The following is a 17,570-nucleotide window of genomic DNA, read 5'->3' as shown; positions in this document are numbered from 1 at the left end:
TCCCTTAACATGAATTTCTGATGAACAAAAACAGGATGGGTGGAAAAGTTTTTTCATGGCACTAAAATATTTATTGTATGTGTGGTTTGAGCTATTAATACAAACATCACAAGATGAATGTCAATACACACAAGCATTCACAATCATACTCCAATACAACATAATGGAAAATAGAAATATTTTCCATCTGTATACAATTGTGTTGAAATATTGCAAATACATCAATATGGGTATTTAATGACCGTAAAAAGCATCTATAGGAAGTAAATGACCACAAAAAGCATTTATAGGAAGTAAATGACGCTTTTGTGGCATATCTCAAATTAAAGACATACTTTGACGTGAGTAAAGATTAAGGAGAGAGTAATACAAGAAACTGAGAGCAAAAGGACAACAATCTGACAATGGAAAAAGCATTGTCACTACATTCCTTTAAACAAGCAAATCAATTATTCAAAAGGACATTGGAATCAATGAGAGTCCTGTAAACTAAATTACACTTTATTGCTCCTATCTCAGCAAACCTTAGAAAGAGTTTGTAGATGAATTTATCACCTTTCTTCATCATCATGGTCACTATTTTACATGAATTAGGATTTCCAATTAATTTCTAAAGTGAATATGATGAAAGAGGGGCAATTGATTACTACCCTCAACTATGGTCACAAACTAGGGCTTCATGACAGAAATATCAAGACCATGGATACAAGCAGCCAAAATAAGGCTCTGCCTTAGAATAGGGGCAACAAGCTCGGTCATTCAGGAGGGGTTAGAGTAGAGCTGCTGCTCTTCCGCATTGGGAGGAGCCATCTGAGGTGGATCAGGCATTGAGTTAAGATGTCTCATGAATACCTTCTGCTGAACCGTTTCAGACGACATTCATTTAAATGGAGAGCTCGCTCTCATTCAAGTGCCTGGAAAATGCAATTCAGTTTTTGAATCGCCATAAAACCATTGGCCAAGACTTGCTCGTTGCCACTCACGAAATCTTACGGCAGGAGTCCACACACTGCAAGTTTGCAGTGGAGGCTAGCCACAATTCAATTGGTGTTGCCCTAAGCTTGTTGTAATGCAGAAGCAATGGAGGGGAGACCAGAAGAGCGAAATGAAGTGCTTGTGGAGAGTGAAGTCCTCATTTTCTTTGTATTTGTTAACAACTAAATGCTTCATATTCAAATCACACTTCTGTCTTTACCCCCTTTCCTTCCTTGGGGGCATGGCAAAGAATGTTAAACAGACCAACAGGCTTGAGAATACTTTTGTTGAAACTCTGTAAACAGTACATAAGTGTTTGCGGTAATTATGTTAAATAGATACTGCTTAATCTAATGACCAGCTTAGTGATCTTTTTATTATTATTTTTTTTGAAGTTGTTCCATACTCTTAGAAAGAGGTCAAGGCGCTAAAGGCTTAACGGAATAGTACTGCAAGTGTCACCAACAAACTTCATTGGAACTCTTTTACTTCTAAAACTAATACACACAATTCTAGTGAAGCAGCAGGACCGATTTTTTATCTTTTCTATCTGTGTTATCAAATAAATCACAGATGCATTGGGAAGTTAAGGACCAACTTCTTACAAAGTATCGTTTTTACATCGTTGGCCTATCGGTCATGGAGTGTCCTGCTATCAAACAAGCAGGTCAGAGCAAGCATAGCAGGCTATACTGGTCCTTTGGGAAAGGGACATGATGAGGCCAGAATTAGATCTGCAGCATACACCCAATTTGTAAAGCTGAGCTTCTAGGTGTTAAAAACAGAATTCATGTCTCCCTAGAAAGGAAGATGGGTTTCACAGCAGCAAAATAAACGGTTTTTTTTTTGTGTGTGTACGTGAACCAGGTTAGGTGTTAACAGAACTCAGCCTGTATGATAATTACAATTTCTTTGCCTTTATTGTTTTCCATTTCATTCAGCCAAATGTCTCAGCGATGAATTACTGATTTGTAAAAATGTGAATTGCAAAAAATACACAAAGCCACTCCGCTGTGGTGAGCAGCATACTGCATGATTTCATATCTGTGTTTACATGCAGAGAAAGAATTATCCAATCACTGTCACTGAGAGTCATTGTCGTGGTGCTCTGGGTCCTGGCCTGCTTGCAGAAGTGACACTGCTGGGGAGAGAAAATATCTGCCTAGTACTGAGAAATCGGCATCGTCTCTTTAAGAGGCTGAGAAGCACTCACAGAACTTCCTCACTCTGACATCCCCCCCCTTCTTGCGATGCCATTGGTTGGGCCCCTCTCTTTCTCTGTCAGCTGATTGGCTGCTGGTATCTAAGGGCCGGCCGGCTAGCACTCTATAAATAAACTCTGTGCTGTCTCAGCAACCAGCCTACAACACTCATTAGCTATTTCTCTTCCTCCTCTCTCCTGCAATGCAAGTAGCTTCCAATAGCGAGGCTGGCTCTCAGCAGCAGGCTGATGCACTCTCCCCTATAGCAACCCAGCCCACCCTTGCCCAACAAGCAACTCTTCTCCTCCCCTTTTCCTTCATCATTCTTACTGCTTTCTAAAACCTCATCTCCTACATCTGCATTTTGTCCTAATGATAATACACATCAGATTTCCTTCATACCCACTTCAGAAAGCATCTGGCTTTTCAAAAAAATAAAAAATAAATATGCCAACAGTTTTATGCATCCAACATTGTACAATGATGCATCATCATCTAGGACAGTGATTTTTAACCGGTGTGCCACAGCAGATTAGTGTGCTGGGTGAGCTCTTCAGGTGTGCAGCAGGAAATTATAAATTTACATCTTAGTGGTTAAAAAAAGACATTTTATAACCCGTCTTTGTTCATCAGTATCTATACTAGCAAAAGAACTAATGATCTACTAGCACAAAGAAGTAAGAATTATAGAATTGACAATTTGACATACATACAGTATGTATCCACATTTTCCAACATGTTTCTTTGGTGGTGAGATTTTTCAAATTTAAAATATAAGCCTTGGTATAATAGACGTTTGGAAATCGCTGATTTAGGACACCATTGAAAAGACACTTTGGACAGCATATCAGCATACAGAAGAGTCTGAAAATGACAAAAAAAATCAGAAGCCAATGCTTGGCATTGCCAACAATGTACTAGAGCAGTGGTTATCAGAGTTTTTACACCAAGTACCTCCAAGTACTACCATCATGACCAACATTGAAATAAGTAGCATCGTAGACCTAACTGCACAAAAAACAAGGCAGAGGTTTCATGCAACGTTTTCTCAATATGAAACAGTTGATGACGATTCAATCAAAATGCAGTGCGTTTAAAAATTAAATCATAGTTTGTGTTCATATCTCAAAATCCTCAGTCCATCCAAAATTTCAATGCCTTCTTTTCACAAGAGCTTGCACTGCTGTCATTCACTAGAACGATCTTCGTAGATTGCTACCGAATCTGGCAGGCTCTTTAAGCGGCGGAAGCAATGTAAACAAAAGCGGGGCTAATGAGCTAGGCTAAATGACTCAGCTAAGGTAGCTACATAACGGAAACCCGAATATACGCTCATTTTCCCCACACTTCAATGCTACTGTACTTGAGGCTAACCGCAGCACAGAGTGTGAGCTTTCATCATCAGCTCATGATGTCAAGTGAGACTACAACTAACAACGTTATTGAAGGCTTACAACCCAGGTGGAGTTAAGCGCTTCAAAAAACAATAAACAGAAACAGTGTGTCATTCATAACTGTTAAAAAAAATGTCATTAATAATTCTTGGAATACAAACAGCCATGCCTCATTGGAAATGCAGCTATGATGGGTGATATTATCTAATCATTTATTTTGGTACTTAAGAATGCTTGACTGAAATGTAAGAGATCAATTTTGAGTCCAAAAGCACTGTACATTAAGTGGTTATCAAATTATGATTTTTAAATTATGAAACAACGATTTTGTAAGCAAACACAAGTGTGCTAATACCAGACTATCCTAGTAAACAGACAAAATAAACTACTGTAAGGCTCCATTAAAAGTATTGGATGAAAAAACAAACATCCCTTCCAGTATTTACAAGGAGCAGGTTCTGATGACCAAATGGCAAAATTTATCAAGGGTGATGACAAGAGCTCTCCTATAAAACAAAGAACTCTGTACTCATACATAAATAGATTCTGACTCGTTTATAATGATCCCTTGAACACTGTCATCCATTAAACCACTGTCCATTTCTTTTTTTCCTTTTCTTTCCTATGTGATCTTATTAAGTGTTGATTATCAGTGATGATTCAGCAATAACTTAGATAAATACTTACAAATTCAGTTAAAAGTAACTTCTTTTTAATATAACTACCACCCAAGCCTAACTGTTGCTGGCTTTAGTATTATGCCATAAACGGAACATTATTATTTTGAGTTCATTTCACAGGGATGGAGGGCTGGACTATAAAAATTGAGAAATGGACTGCTTCCATTATGATATAAGAAGGGGTAGAACCTGGAACACTAAGATCTGTTTTTGATACATGACTAATACTCTAACCTCACAACAGAAACTGTGTCATGAGTAATCTTTTTAAAAATGCAGTCATTTTGCATAGAGATGAAGAGAATCGATGAAACTGGGCTTTGTCCTTAAAACAGGACATCCGTGGTATAAAGTATCATAACTAACTTTTACACTACAAGGCTTAGAGCTGCAGCTAAGGGTGTGCAACAACCTGCAGCTTAAACAAATATGGACAAATAGGAGGCATAAGAGGACATGAAAATAGCTCGCGGTGTTCGGCATAAAAGTAAACAAGTTTTAATCGAGGGTGGTGGGATAATACAAATTGACTGACAACCATTAAGGCTGATATTCACACTTAAGAGTCTTCAAATAATCAACATGAATATTTTTAGAATCTGAAAGGAAGCCCAAGTTTCTGGAGAAACCCATGCAAGAACTGGGAGAACAAACAGATTTCACACCGTAAGGCCCAAGTTTCAAACCTAGTGAGGTAAATGTGGTAGCCATGTGTCTGAAAGTGGCGCTCAATACGGTTTCGCGTTCCTTTGAAGATTCCATGCCATCTAAATTTTCATTACGAAGAATCACCTGTTATAAATATTATGTTATCCGTATCAAAATAAATCTGTGACAAGAGTTGAAGTTTGACATTTCTGCAGTTTGAAAGGCAAAGGCATACAAAACAAGCGGATCTGAGTTTGACGTTGTGGCATAGTCACGCGAATCATTATCAAGTATCCACCCACTAAACTCCATCAACATCATGCTGTGTCCCAACAACCGGTTGCCATTCATATGCTACATCACTCACAACCTCCGAAAACACCTGCAGAAATGTGATGGTCTTTATGGTGTCCAGGAACATTTTGTAAACTCTTGCTACCAATAGTCACTGGGTATAAACAAAAAGATGGCCTGGAGAATAGTAAGAGAACATCTGTGTACTTGGTAAAGACTACTTGTTTACAGCTGTCAGTTGTAGTCTACTTTACGTCGGCCCAAGCTAGCAATCGTATTAGCTACACATTAAAAACTCAATCACTCAGTCTTGCCCTTGCTTACTCAAACACTGTATATTGCAAAATACTGTATAATAAATTCCGTCATCTACTAGAGGAAGCCCTTCTATGAAGGAAGTATACAATTTAGGTGTGTACAATACTCCCACAGTCATTTTGCATATCAAATTAAAGAGACACTAACACAAGTTGCATAGTCACGTGAAGTGACTCGCCAATCGCGCCGCTACTGGTCATTGTTATAAACTGCCGGTGTGTTTCCTGAGGGGGAGAGTATTTGCTGGAAACAGCACGCGGGATGACAGCGAGGCCCTCGTTTTACCAGTGCAGTGGAAGCGGGTTGGATGAGTGGTACGCTAGCAAAGACCAGGTCTACGAGTTGGGTAACCTTTAGATGGTAAGCTGGAAAGTTCCAGGAAACATTCAAAAAAACAAAACAAAAAAAACACCAGCAGCATCTAACAATTACCAGTAGCAGTGCGATTGGTGAGGCACGACCGTGTCACATGACCGGACTCGCGCACATACGGACAAGTTGTGAAACAAACACATGGTTTGAAAGTGGACAGTAAACACTAGAGCCGATGTCTGCTGGTCGACGGATGGTTGGTCGACAAGCCTTGTTCGACCAAATTCTGATTAACTGATCAATCGCTGATGTCAGTTTCGCATGAAGTAAATGAACCATTATGACCAGTGCAAAAAGGGTTATGAACAGGGTGTAAAATTGATTATAAATGAAAATAATAACAATGTTGTCATTAAATAAATCTAATTTATTTTCTCAATGAATATAACAGTCTAAATAAACTGAAACGGGAAATTGTCCCCTCGTTTTTTTACTTCACAACTGCAACCAACAAGAGACATTGCTACATCTGCTGGCCTTTTCTTGAACTTTTCTGATTTAGTATCGTCAACCGTGTTGCAACTTGCCACATTTCATTGCGGTCTAATTCAAGTTAATAATTAAGATGCAGCGAGGCACTCAGCTTGACAACAGATACATGGACATCTCTCCGGATGGATTCATACACAACTGTGGCTGCCCACATTATTGACCAAAACTGGAAAGGACAAATCTTGTCCTTGAAACAAAAGAAATGGAAGAGGCGCACACAGGAAGGAACATTGCTGCGCGACTTAATGAAGTTGCCGATGAAAAAAAAAAAAAGAGTGGCCATTCAAGTGATAATGCAGAAAATATGGCACTCAGTATGGAGGGACTTAAAGAATCAAAGGTATGGCCAAATGTACAGAACATCAGGTGGACTGGGCACACCCTGCAGCTCTGTATTAACGCTCTGCTCAAGCCCAGACCCCATTTGTCGCACTGTGACTGTTGCACACCACCTCATGGGACGTATTAAAAAGTGACACAAAGAGTGACTAAAAGAGAAACACGAGGAGAAAAATGTTCCACTCGCTGAAATTCGACCCATTCAACGACTCTTGGAGCAATGGTGGCGTTTTTGGGTCCAACTACATCAAGAAGAGCGAGAGTGGACTGCAGCTACATTAAAACCCAGGTACTGAAACCCATGATAACTCCGAGCTGCTGTCTGAAGAACACAACACTACGTTATGGATGATGACAGCGCCATTACCCAAAATTGTTTTTAAGAAACAAGCTAGTTGAAGACAGTAGGTGAACTTAAATACCAACTGACAGTGACAAGCAGTGTATATATTACAGCAGCAATAATAGACCCTCATTTCAATCTGCTCTTTTTCCTGGATGAAGAAAAACTCGAGGAGGCCTATACAGCTGTTGCACAGCTGGCAGGACGACGTAACTGGAGACCCAAGCAAACCTTAAACCAAGGAGGAGGAGGAGAAACGTTTCTCCAAAAAGCTGAAAAGCAACAACATGAAAGAAATCGCTATGCTGCTGTATGGAGACAAGAAAGATCTGGCATCCACAGAACCAAGTGAGAGATTCTGTACCACAGAAGACATAAGAAGTACTAAGTACTTCATGCCAAATCTGAGCGCATTTTTCACAAGGCGGGATATATTAACGAATCTGAAAACTGTGTTCTTCCAAAGAATGTGGACATACTCATTTTTTTTTTGCTACACAAATCTAAAAACCAGAGATGTATGTAGGTAAGGACACTTTGTAGGCTAACGTCTAGGCTGATAGTTTTGCCGCCATACAGACACTTTTATATGCTTGTTTAAATGCATTAAGGACCAGTCGGGTAGAAAGCACGAGGAGATGCAGCTGTTTGTATGTTTGTTGCCTTCAACTCACCAAATAGTTTGAGACAACCAAAGGTTGACCGAGATTTTCTTGTGTTGACTATAGCCCTAATATAGACATTAATTTACTGAGAATAAAGCGACCATTGAATAGTTCATTTGCCCAGCTACACATTTGATTCAGATTGAATGTTAAAGTAACAATTCCTAATTGAGCAATTAATGGAAAACAGTACACAGATCATCTTCACACATCGTGTTGAAACATTTGCGATGATAAATACCTTCCTCAAATTCACACCTTGCTTCAACTGGCCACACATTGCCACTATTTGCAGAAATGCAGTATAAAGTTGTGTTTTTTTTGCCTGCACACTAGGGGGTCACTAACCTTTGCGAAGTTTAGCGCTTCAATTACAGGTACAGATTAATGGGAAGGACTACTAATTTTATACTTCTGGAATAAATTTTCTCAAATTACCTTCTTATGTATGTAAAGCTAATGAATGTGTCGGAATAACAAATATCAATACGCAACACAAATCTCTACCAACCTTACGCTTTCAAATGATCAGTTCTTATCAGTACATTCCTAGAAAACGACATTGTCCCGTCACTGGTGAGCTACTTTTACAACAGATCAGCCCGCTAATAGAATGAAATAGCCATTCTAAAGATAAAAGCATTGCAGCACAAATTATGTGACAATAACGTGTTGATCCAGTTAAAAATTAAGCAGGGAGTTACTTTCAACAAAAGTCAGCAGTTAGAAACAGTTTTACATTTGCACAATTAGCACGGTCAAGGAAAAAATCATGTTCAATGTACTGTCTACGCACAACCCATTTCGATTCGAGGTAGCCAGATGACCAAAACCGACCAACCAACAAAATGCCTTGTTAAATGCCTTAACACACAAATCATCAGTGATGATCTTAGAAAACAGCGGTGCAACCTGTTGCAGCTGCTTTTTCAGACTTACGAATATACACAAACGCTGCACGTGTTCAAGAAACCAAATGTTTACTCCTCCTCGATTGTATTGATAAACATACACATTCTTCACTTTGTTAGTGTGCGTGTGTGTGTGAGAACTGACTTTTATTGTCACGGTGGAGGGAAGCGGGGATCCAGGGTTGTGATTGGACCATTCTGCAAGGGGGCACAGTCTTGTCCTCGACAGATGATGATGTGATCACCATGGAAACACTTGGCAAAAGGTCAATCCAAAAGGGAAACCCAATCAATCAAATGATTTCACAGGTGGGCAGCCTTTGTGGGAGTCTTAAGTAACCTTCATGAGGCGCGTTTTCAATCCCAGAGTTTGCTCAAACAGTTTATCCAACTGACTCAGTCAATCTTGAAATGGTGGGAAACCAACCAATCAAATTAAAAGGCACCGTCTTCTCTAGCTTGTTTCTTTGTAACTGTGGTTTCTAAGGCAACCAATTGGTGTACAGGCAGCTTGTCTATCTTACGTAAAAATATAAAAGATGTAGAGTTACACTATAGATATAGAGATCTCATTCTACATATATATATTCTCTTCTGTGTGGTCGGGGGATGTGGGTAATATTTGGTTAGTCAGGGTAACTTTTGCTTGTTTCTTTGAGATGGAAGTTTGCACTGCTCCAGATTGCTGGTAACTTATTTTAGGTAGTCGAAAGTAGGTCCTATTCTTTATTCTAGAATACTAAAAGATTTCTACTCTGCCACGGATCCCAATGGCATGAACGTTGTCCTGGGTCGGTTGAACCCAAAGTAGGAAAGAAGTAGTTCATCAGACATGATTAATTTGTAATCCAAAATGGGATTTTTCTGTCCAGAGTGGCCTTTAGCAATAAAATCCAGTGCAGCAGGGATTCCCAGGCTTCTAAGACTTTTGTCAAAACTGTTTTGACCAATCTCACTCCAAATATGCATTAGGTTTGTCTAACTTTTGATGTTGTCCATCCTCATGTAAAACAATTAGTTGCAATTCCTCTGGAACCAGGCTGCCCGGCTTTCTGCTAGATGGGCTGATGGAAGGGGCAGAAGAGAAGGAGGGGAGTTGAATTTCTAGCTTTCTGCTTTTACCCCATCCCTCTCTCTAAAAATAGGTCCAATTACAGGCGCTTTCTGGGGAACTGGGCACTGGTCAGTGTAGGACACTGTAGAGAGAGGTTATCTCTCGCCTCAAAACCCTGACACTCACTGTCATCTACTGGCAATGTCACATAGGCAGTGCGGACCAAGCTCAAAGGAGTCTTAGGGGTTGCGGTCAATCAGCAGGCCATCAGAAGAGTGTGGCAGGCCTCCGTTAGTCACATAAACCCCCTTAATACCACCAGAGACTAAAGAAAAGCCCACATACAATCCAGAAGGTCTGGCTGTCAACTAGCACTTCCACAAACTAGACGAAACAAAATCAGTCCACATCAGCTCGTATAGTTCCATAAAAAGTTCCTCAGTCTGGATATCCACCTCCAAACGCGCCGCAACGTGTCAGGCGGCGGTGAACAAGGGAAGAAAAGCTGACAGTTTCGAATCCAGTTGGTGGTAAAACGCCGAACGTTCCTCGTGTGAACATGAAAGGACGCTAGCGACCTGGCCGCCTATTGTGTTTCCAAACGGTGAGAGAATCCGATGTCAAGCAACTGGCTACAGGAAGAGGTAATCACAATCGACCACAATCCAAAAGTCCAGACTCGTCTTGAAGTCCACCGAATGCAGTGAAGTTCCTGAGTTTGCTGTCAAGATACCCTGGGTGCCTTCTTGGCGCGCCTCTTTCCTCCGCTTCCGCTCCCCTTTTTCCTTCACTCGCGTCCTCGCCTTCTTGTCGCTGTGCCCTTCTGGGTTGTTGAATAAGTTTAAATCAATAGTTTTTGTTGTAATCCTTCTAGGTGGAAACCTTCACAAGGGCAATCTCGAGTCATGTTGCTTGCCCGTTTCCCTTTCCTTGACCCAGTGTTTCTCCGTTACAGGGAATCTGTGCTCTCATCCATACTGCTCCCCACCCTGCGATTGGGGCTGTACCATTTTGCAACGGCGCGGAGGTGGCAGAAGGCGCTCTTTCGCAGCCCCGCGTATCACTGCTTTTATCGGCAACAGTGACGCAATCTAGTAAAGCTGACGTTAGCGATGAGTGTTCTAACTTCGGACAGTACAACATTAAAAGTCTGCAGACTAATTTTCGGAGCGAAAATTACCATTGCTAATAAATTGGGAAAGCAGGACAACAACCCTCTCTTTGTTCTAGGTAGCCTCTTCCAGATAGACCTCTCTCCTCGTCCTGTCCATTTATAGTAACAACGGAGTATATTTACTGGAACTTTATATACATATATATAGACAACATTAACCCGTACCACCATTTCAAGAATAATCTCCAGTAGTAATACAACCACTTGCCATAAATACAATGGCATCTATCAAAATTTCTGCATAAAAGTGATTACAATAAAGGGGAAATTGTCCTATACATTCAAGAAAGTACATTTACCACTGCTATTCATGCTATTCTGATATGAACACGCAATGTATTAAACATGTTCAAAGAAAGTACATCTACAACTGCTATTCCAATATTGCATAAAATGTTCTGAAAATGCCTGCAGGGTTGAGCACTTTTAATACATACTGTGCTGGTGCACAACTAAAACTGAATAAAACACGAAACTGCAACCAACAGTATTGGCGTCAACAAATAATACACAAAGCCGTTTTTATTCAGTCTTCTAAACTGTTTCTACTTCTCTCTGTACTGGGGTGAGGGCAGCCTCTCCCTCCCTCACTCAGCACGCACCCTCCCACAGACTCTGTTGCTACCCGACGCCATGGCAGCTGCAACTCCATTGGCGACGTAAAGTGTAGTCCCCGGGTCTGATTGGACACCGAGTAGATCTGTGGGAGGAGCACTTGGCTCGGTTTCCCAGTGTCTCTTCAAACGCCGAGATGCAGGAATGACGCGGAAATAGTTTGAGGATGTCAGGTAGAAGTGGAAAGAGGGAGGCTGGGGGTGGGCAAACTGTCGGGGAGCAGAGAGAAGAGCGGGGCAAAGGGCCTCCATGCGCGCATGCTCACTACAGCTGAGATGTGACTTTTTCCCCTCACTAACCAGCCAAAGCTAAAAGTTGTTCCTGTTGCTATCCGAGCATTCAGCTAAATCAGGCACAATGCTGCCTGGGAACAGCTCCGCACACAAACAGTGTCATAAACCAGCTGACAGCTCTCTGGCTTAAAGGGAAATTCACCCTCGAATACAGTTCACGCAGCATGATTATAAATGTGTGTCAAATTCTTGTTGATTCACTTGCTGTTTAGTGACACGAACCTTTTCATATCCTTCATCTTATAAAGTATCTTAAAAATGGAATGGTTTTCAATGAGAGAACCTTCTTTGATAAGACTGAAGCTGAAGCAATAAAATGACATTTGAGTCATTATTATCATTAGGTCATTAATGCCATGCCATTGGCTGGCGACCAGTTCAGGGTGTACACCAAGCAAAAAGAATGCTTGGATAGGCTCCAGCACGTCCGCAACCCTCGTGAGGAGAAGCGGTCCGGAAGATGAATGAATGAATTAGGTCATTCATAAGAAGATGTAAATCGAAAGTATTTTATGAGTTTACAGATGCACATTGGGATGCCAAAGTTCAACGCATACGTCTACAGCGGTTTAGCTGTATTTTTTATTCCCCAACCAGCTCAAAAATTACCGTCCGAATCACAGCACTCCCAAATGCTGACAGACAGCTGACCAGTCAAGGCTAAATAAAGCGCATGGCCTAATAACTTGCTATAATTACAGAGATCACATTTAAAGGCTCATTCTCATAAGAAACACAAACAACATTCACTGACTATTTAAGATAAGATGGTAATCTCACACACAGATGTATCACTACAAGGGTTGTCTGCTTATGACATACATAAAGCCCAGCTCAGAGTGAATGGCTCCGTCTGATCTGACTGGGAGCAAAGACACAAACAGACTTCCAAAATTCCACAACAGTTTATCAAGTATTATAATTACAACAACTGTTTCTTTTATTAGACTATAGTATGTGACTTGCTAACTTTCTCACAAAAAATGCCTTTCTGGATGAATAGCTTTGTAGATATCAAATACCTTCGTAACATATGACATGTATCACTTTGTTAAGCTGATTTTTTTTTTTGTTGCAATAACACAATAATAACCCACATTGAATCACACCTAATGTTTTGTAGATACAAGAACTTCATTAAATAATATTGTATTCTCTCAGTCAAGTTGTTTTCACATGGGCTGGTATGTTTGCCATTCCAAAACTACGAGCAGATAGGCAACAGGTGTCCACGTGTGGGATTGTTTTTTATCATCCCATGGCACAAACACATGGCTAATGGAGCTGGAGACTATCCCATCTGAATTAGTGCAAATGACGGGATACATACTCGACTGGTTGCCAGTCAATTGCAGGGCAGACAATAATGAAATAAAAACACTACTCATAACTAACAATAAGGATGCGTAACTATAAAATAATTTGTTTCATAGCTTAAGTAGTTTTTTTTAATTAAAAAAAAACTGCCAAATTAGGATGATAGTCATTTATACCTAGAATGTAAAAATATCATTTATTCGTTCAATTATTAGATAGTTAATATTTCAAATAAAGGATATTGGGGGGGTGTAAATAAAATCTTTTAAAACTTGTTCGAAATAGATACTTTATACGAGGATTTTACTTTAGCAATACAAGTTATACCGGTACATTTCAGATAGAGATAATTACAGTTACATCAAACGAAAATATCACATGAGCAGTAATGAATTATGTTTCTTTTGTTAGGTACCGATAATTCAACAGAGTCATAATCTTCCAATTTTATTTTTCAAAGATTTACAGTTGGACAAAACACTGTGCTATATGCTAATATTCTGGTACATTTGATTTAATTCATTTAATCTAGGATTTTATGTATGTGGGGGAAAAAATTGAATACATAAGACAATGCTCATGGCTTGAAAAGAATCAATGCAATCTAAAAGTATACTTCTAGCATATTAAATTACGGACAATGCAGTCATAATGCTTGATTTGTACTGCTTCGTTGTTGTTGTTTTTTTGGGGGGGGGTCTATTATAATACCAAATACCCCAAATATATAGATATAGATATATAAAGATGAAGAATGTATATTTTTCTTCCCTAAAAGATTGAGTGTCTTCCACTAAATTATGTTCATCTGTACTAACGGTCAGACAGCAGAGATTACAACAGTACTGTGAGGAGGCAAGCAGACTCTGACACTCACGTGCCTTGCAGCAAATTTCCACCCGGCAACTATACGCTGTACCATGGCAACAGCTCTGCCATTGGTCCCCGGTGCGTTTTCAAATGACCAATGGGATGGCCAGCAGCGGGTGATGCTTGTTGCTAGGTAAACACGATGCAGAGGAAAGATAGAGGAGCGGAATTACCATGCTGCTACTGCAGGGTGCTTTCAGAACGGAGTGGAGGAGCACTTTACATGCGGATATATCATCCATCCTCTTTCTCAGCACTTGGCGGTGCCAGAGAGACAAAAACAAAACCAAGGAGGTATGACACAGCCATTGAGGAATCAAATGTAGGACGAGTTAAAGGCCTCAGGGGTTTCCGCCTTGGATGCAATAGTTTGGGGTGATCTGCACCTATGCATGAACAATTTGCTAGTTAGTCATGATACTAATATGGAAAGCATACTTTACTCATTGATTAGGATGACCAGTTTAGAATAAAGCCAGAGATCAACATTTATTACATCATCAACCATGATACAGCTAATTTCACAGCAATGTTTTCATCCATTTTTATCTGTGCAAAGCTTTCTATGATTGTATATAATGTATAATGTGGAAGCTCTCTGACCAAAATTTTAATTTAATGCTAAAACTGAACTGTTAATGCTATTCAGGTCACGTTTTAAAAAATGCCCCCCCCCCAAAAGAAACTATGTAGGTCGTTTTCATTTTGTAATGAATGTTAGAATTTATATTACTATATTTAGTTACTTTTCCCAGAAAATAGAATATTATTCTTCTCGAAGAAGCCAAATGAGCCGGCGCAAATTTTTGTATAAAAAGGTGAATTCATGTTGGAATGCATCATATCAGTTCAAAAATACTAAAAGCTTACCGCTCACTAAAATTGAAAATCTTTTCATTCAATATATTTTTTGAATGTACATATGAATGTGTACTTGTATGTTCAACTTAATATTACTATCACAATTTAAAACTTATAGTAGGCTATAATGTTTCTTGTAACTGCATGGGAATGAATTTCTGTAGTCACATAACAGGCCATGGGGTGCAGCTCGCAACTCAAGTGCATTGGTTCCCGCAAAAAAAATACAACTGCTGCAATTTGGCTTCTTTTTTTCGATGTTAATTCAAACACCAACAGCGCAACAAGTTGCCAACTTGCGCAAGACATTTTGAAATACTAGAGGGAGCGCCACTTTAAAGGCCATGAAAACTGTCCTTTTTACATGGTGGAACTTTTTATGAGAAAAGAAAATAGACTACAGATGCAAGCTGAGGGGTAAAAATTAAGCTTGTCGAAGTAATTATCAAATTCATTTGCAGATAATAAAAGTTATGCAGTAGAACCTTAAGTTACAGACGTAATTTTTCCCACTCAAATATATGGAAATGCAATGAATCCGTTGCAGCCCCAAAACTAAGTTATACTTACTTTTTTAACCATTTTGGTTATAATAGATAATACAATATAGATATAAGAGAAATCACATTATTATAAAGTATTAAAATACTTAAAAATACATGACTAAATATTGCCATTAACTTTCCTGATTGGGGAAAGGGAGAAGGAGAACTACAGCTTCTACATTGAAAAAATAATAACATGAGAAAATTCTGATTCATATTGCAGGGTTTTTTTTTTTTTTAATAATACTGTCTGTTTTTTTTTTGTTGCTGTATTTTCATTTGTGCTTTATCAAACACTTAATTTTGTCTACAATGATGTTATCTACTAATTTATATTTTTCATTTGATTACTTTAGAGGCAATGGTGTCTTTATTTCTGGTGACCGATAAGTGGGGAGTGACTCACACGGTTTGTTGTGATGCATTTTTGTACTTTGGTAGTGTAACCATAGATTGTTTTTACAAACCACTCAACCAATTTGAAACAGAGAAACACGACTACAGGTTCAAGCACCCTTACTGCCATTGTGATGGTAGCATGTCAACATGGATTTACTGTAGTTGATTCATATTTTTATTGTTGATTAATTCCACCAAAAAAAAACGGAGTGAGCCCTGAAGGCAAAAGGAGGCTCAAACTAGCTACTCCTTGCAAAGTCAACAAAATATCAAGTCATATAAACAATTATGGACATTTAAAAAAAAAAATCCATCCACCCGTTTTCAACGGAGGGTGCAGGAGCCTGTCCCAGCTGATATGGGGCAAAAGGCAGACTACACCCAAAACTGGTCGCCAGCCAATTGCAGGGCATAAATAGAGAAAAAAAAAACATTCGCACCCACATGCAAACTGCCACTGAGCGATAATTGATCCCATGCTGCCCGCATACAAGTCAGGTGAGTTTACCCCTACACTAATCAGTGTTTTCAATTAACCTCAAATGTGAGAGGAGTCAACGATACCCAGCAATAACTGACACAAGAAAAGGAAGAACAAGCAGCAAATGGAACCCCAAGAATGTCAAAACTGTGAGGTATACAACTAGAACTACATGCTGACATCCATACAACCAAAATAAATAGTGCATAGAGCTGACTGGAAATACTGCTTTGGCCCAACTTACATAACTAAATCACCAAAAGATTAGTTTTACAATGTTATGTATCACAGATAAATGAGAACGGTGTACAATAAAGGACAATAATACCAGATCGTTTGAATCATTTATATTTAAAAAATTGTAAATAAATGTGTCATCTCCCTCATTTGACATTGGCTAACGCAGCAATGTAGGAACCATTTTCTGACATGGACAGGTCATAGAAAGAGTCTCAGTGCCAACAGATAACTGGCCTCAGATATTCATGTAACATATACAAATGAATTACTCATTGAATAAGTTATCAACAACTAACAAACTATTGATCTTGACATCTTACTGCCTTACAGACTAGTTTTAGTCTGATAGCCGATAGTTTTGCTCGCGGTGCACAGAGTGAGAATAAGAGTGAGCGAGACAGAGAGACAGACAGACAGATAGATAGACAGACTTGCCTGTTGCCTGGCAAGAAACTTGTTCAGCGAGAGACCCACAAATAGAGTCCCAGTAAGGACAGGTGGAGGGGCACCCTGAAACATCCCACTTGCCCAAATTACCACCACAGAAAGACAGATTGACAGATTTGCAGTGAGTCGAATGAAGTCATGCAAGATGAGAAGCTGACCCCTCTTAAAAAAAAAAAAAAAAAAGCATCACGTGACAAAGTAGTTGACGAGTTGACTGTTGTACGTGGTTTACTTCATCTTGAGACTCTTACGCTACAGAAGTGTTTGTACTACGCCTGATGAGTTCTTTATAGTACATTCAACAACTATAGTAACTAGGACAGTCTTGCGTGCACCAGTATGGAAATAAAATGAAAACTCAAATTACATTGAGGAAATAAATAAATATAATTTGCCATATGTCACAATCTTACTCGTTATAAAAAAAGCTCATTGAGCTTTCAAAATTAAATATAAATACATATGTGAGCGAGCATGTGAGTTCCCAGCCAGCCTGCGGCCACCACAGCTCTGCCAAGCCGCACCAATACAGTATATAAAGTCCTGTACACCAGTATGCACCAGTAAATTATAGCAATTACAAACTTCTGTATTCACATTTTTTTCATTTTGTTTGCATTGGAGCAACATATAAAAGCAGA

General features: G+C 39.4%; 1 protein-coding gene across 4 annotated transcripts in view; it reads right to left on the bottom strand.

Moving 5' to 3' along the window:
• The window catches only part of dyrk1b (dual-specificity tyrosine-(Y)-phosphorylation regulated kinase 1B), a 31,054-nt gene that overhangs the window by 8,813 nt on the left and 4,671 nt on the right, over positions 1 to 17,570 (bottom strand). For 2 of the 4 annotated variants that reach the window (XR_015066877.1, XM_085918045.1), the window contains exon 1: positions 8,779 to 10,732. The exons of 1 other annotated variant lie outside the window; for it this stretch is intronic. Coding sequence is in view for 2 of the 3 variants with exons in the window: in XM_085918045.1 (XP_085774171.1) it covers positions 8,779 to 8,881 (103 nt within the window). In the remaining variant the exon portion in view is untranslated. Of the gene's footprint in view, positions 1 to 8,778; positions 10,734 to 17,570 lie in introns of those variants that run through there. One more of the 4 variants, XM_085918046.1, reaches the window with a different exon arrangement.

Source organism: Syngnathus leptorhynchus, chromosome 8 (assembly GCF_054491065.1).
Source record: "Syngnathus leptorhynchus isolate UIUO chromosome 8, UIUO_Slep, whole genome shotgun sequence".
NCBI lineage: Eukaryota > Metazoa > Chordata > Actinopteri > Syngnathiformes > Syngnathidae > Syngnathus > Syngnathus leptorhynchus.
This window is presented reverse-complemented; position numbering and strand designations above follow the sequence as displayed.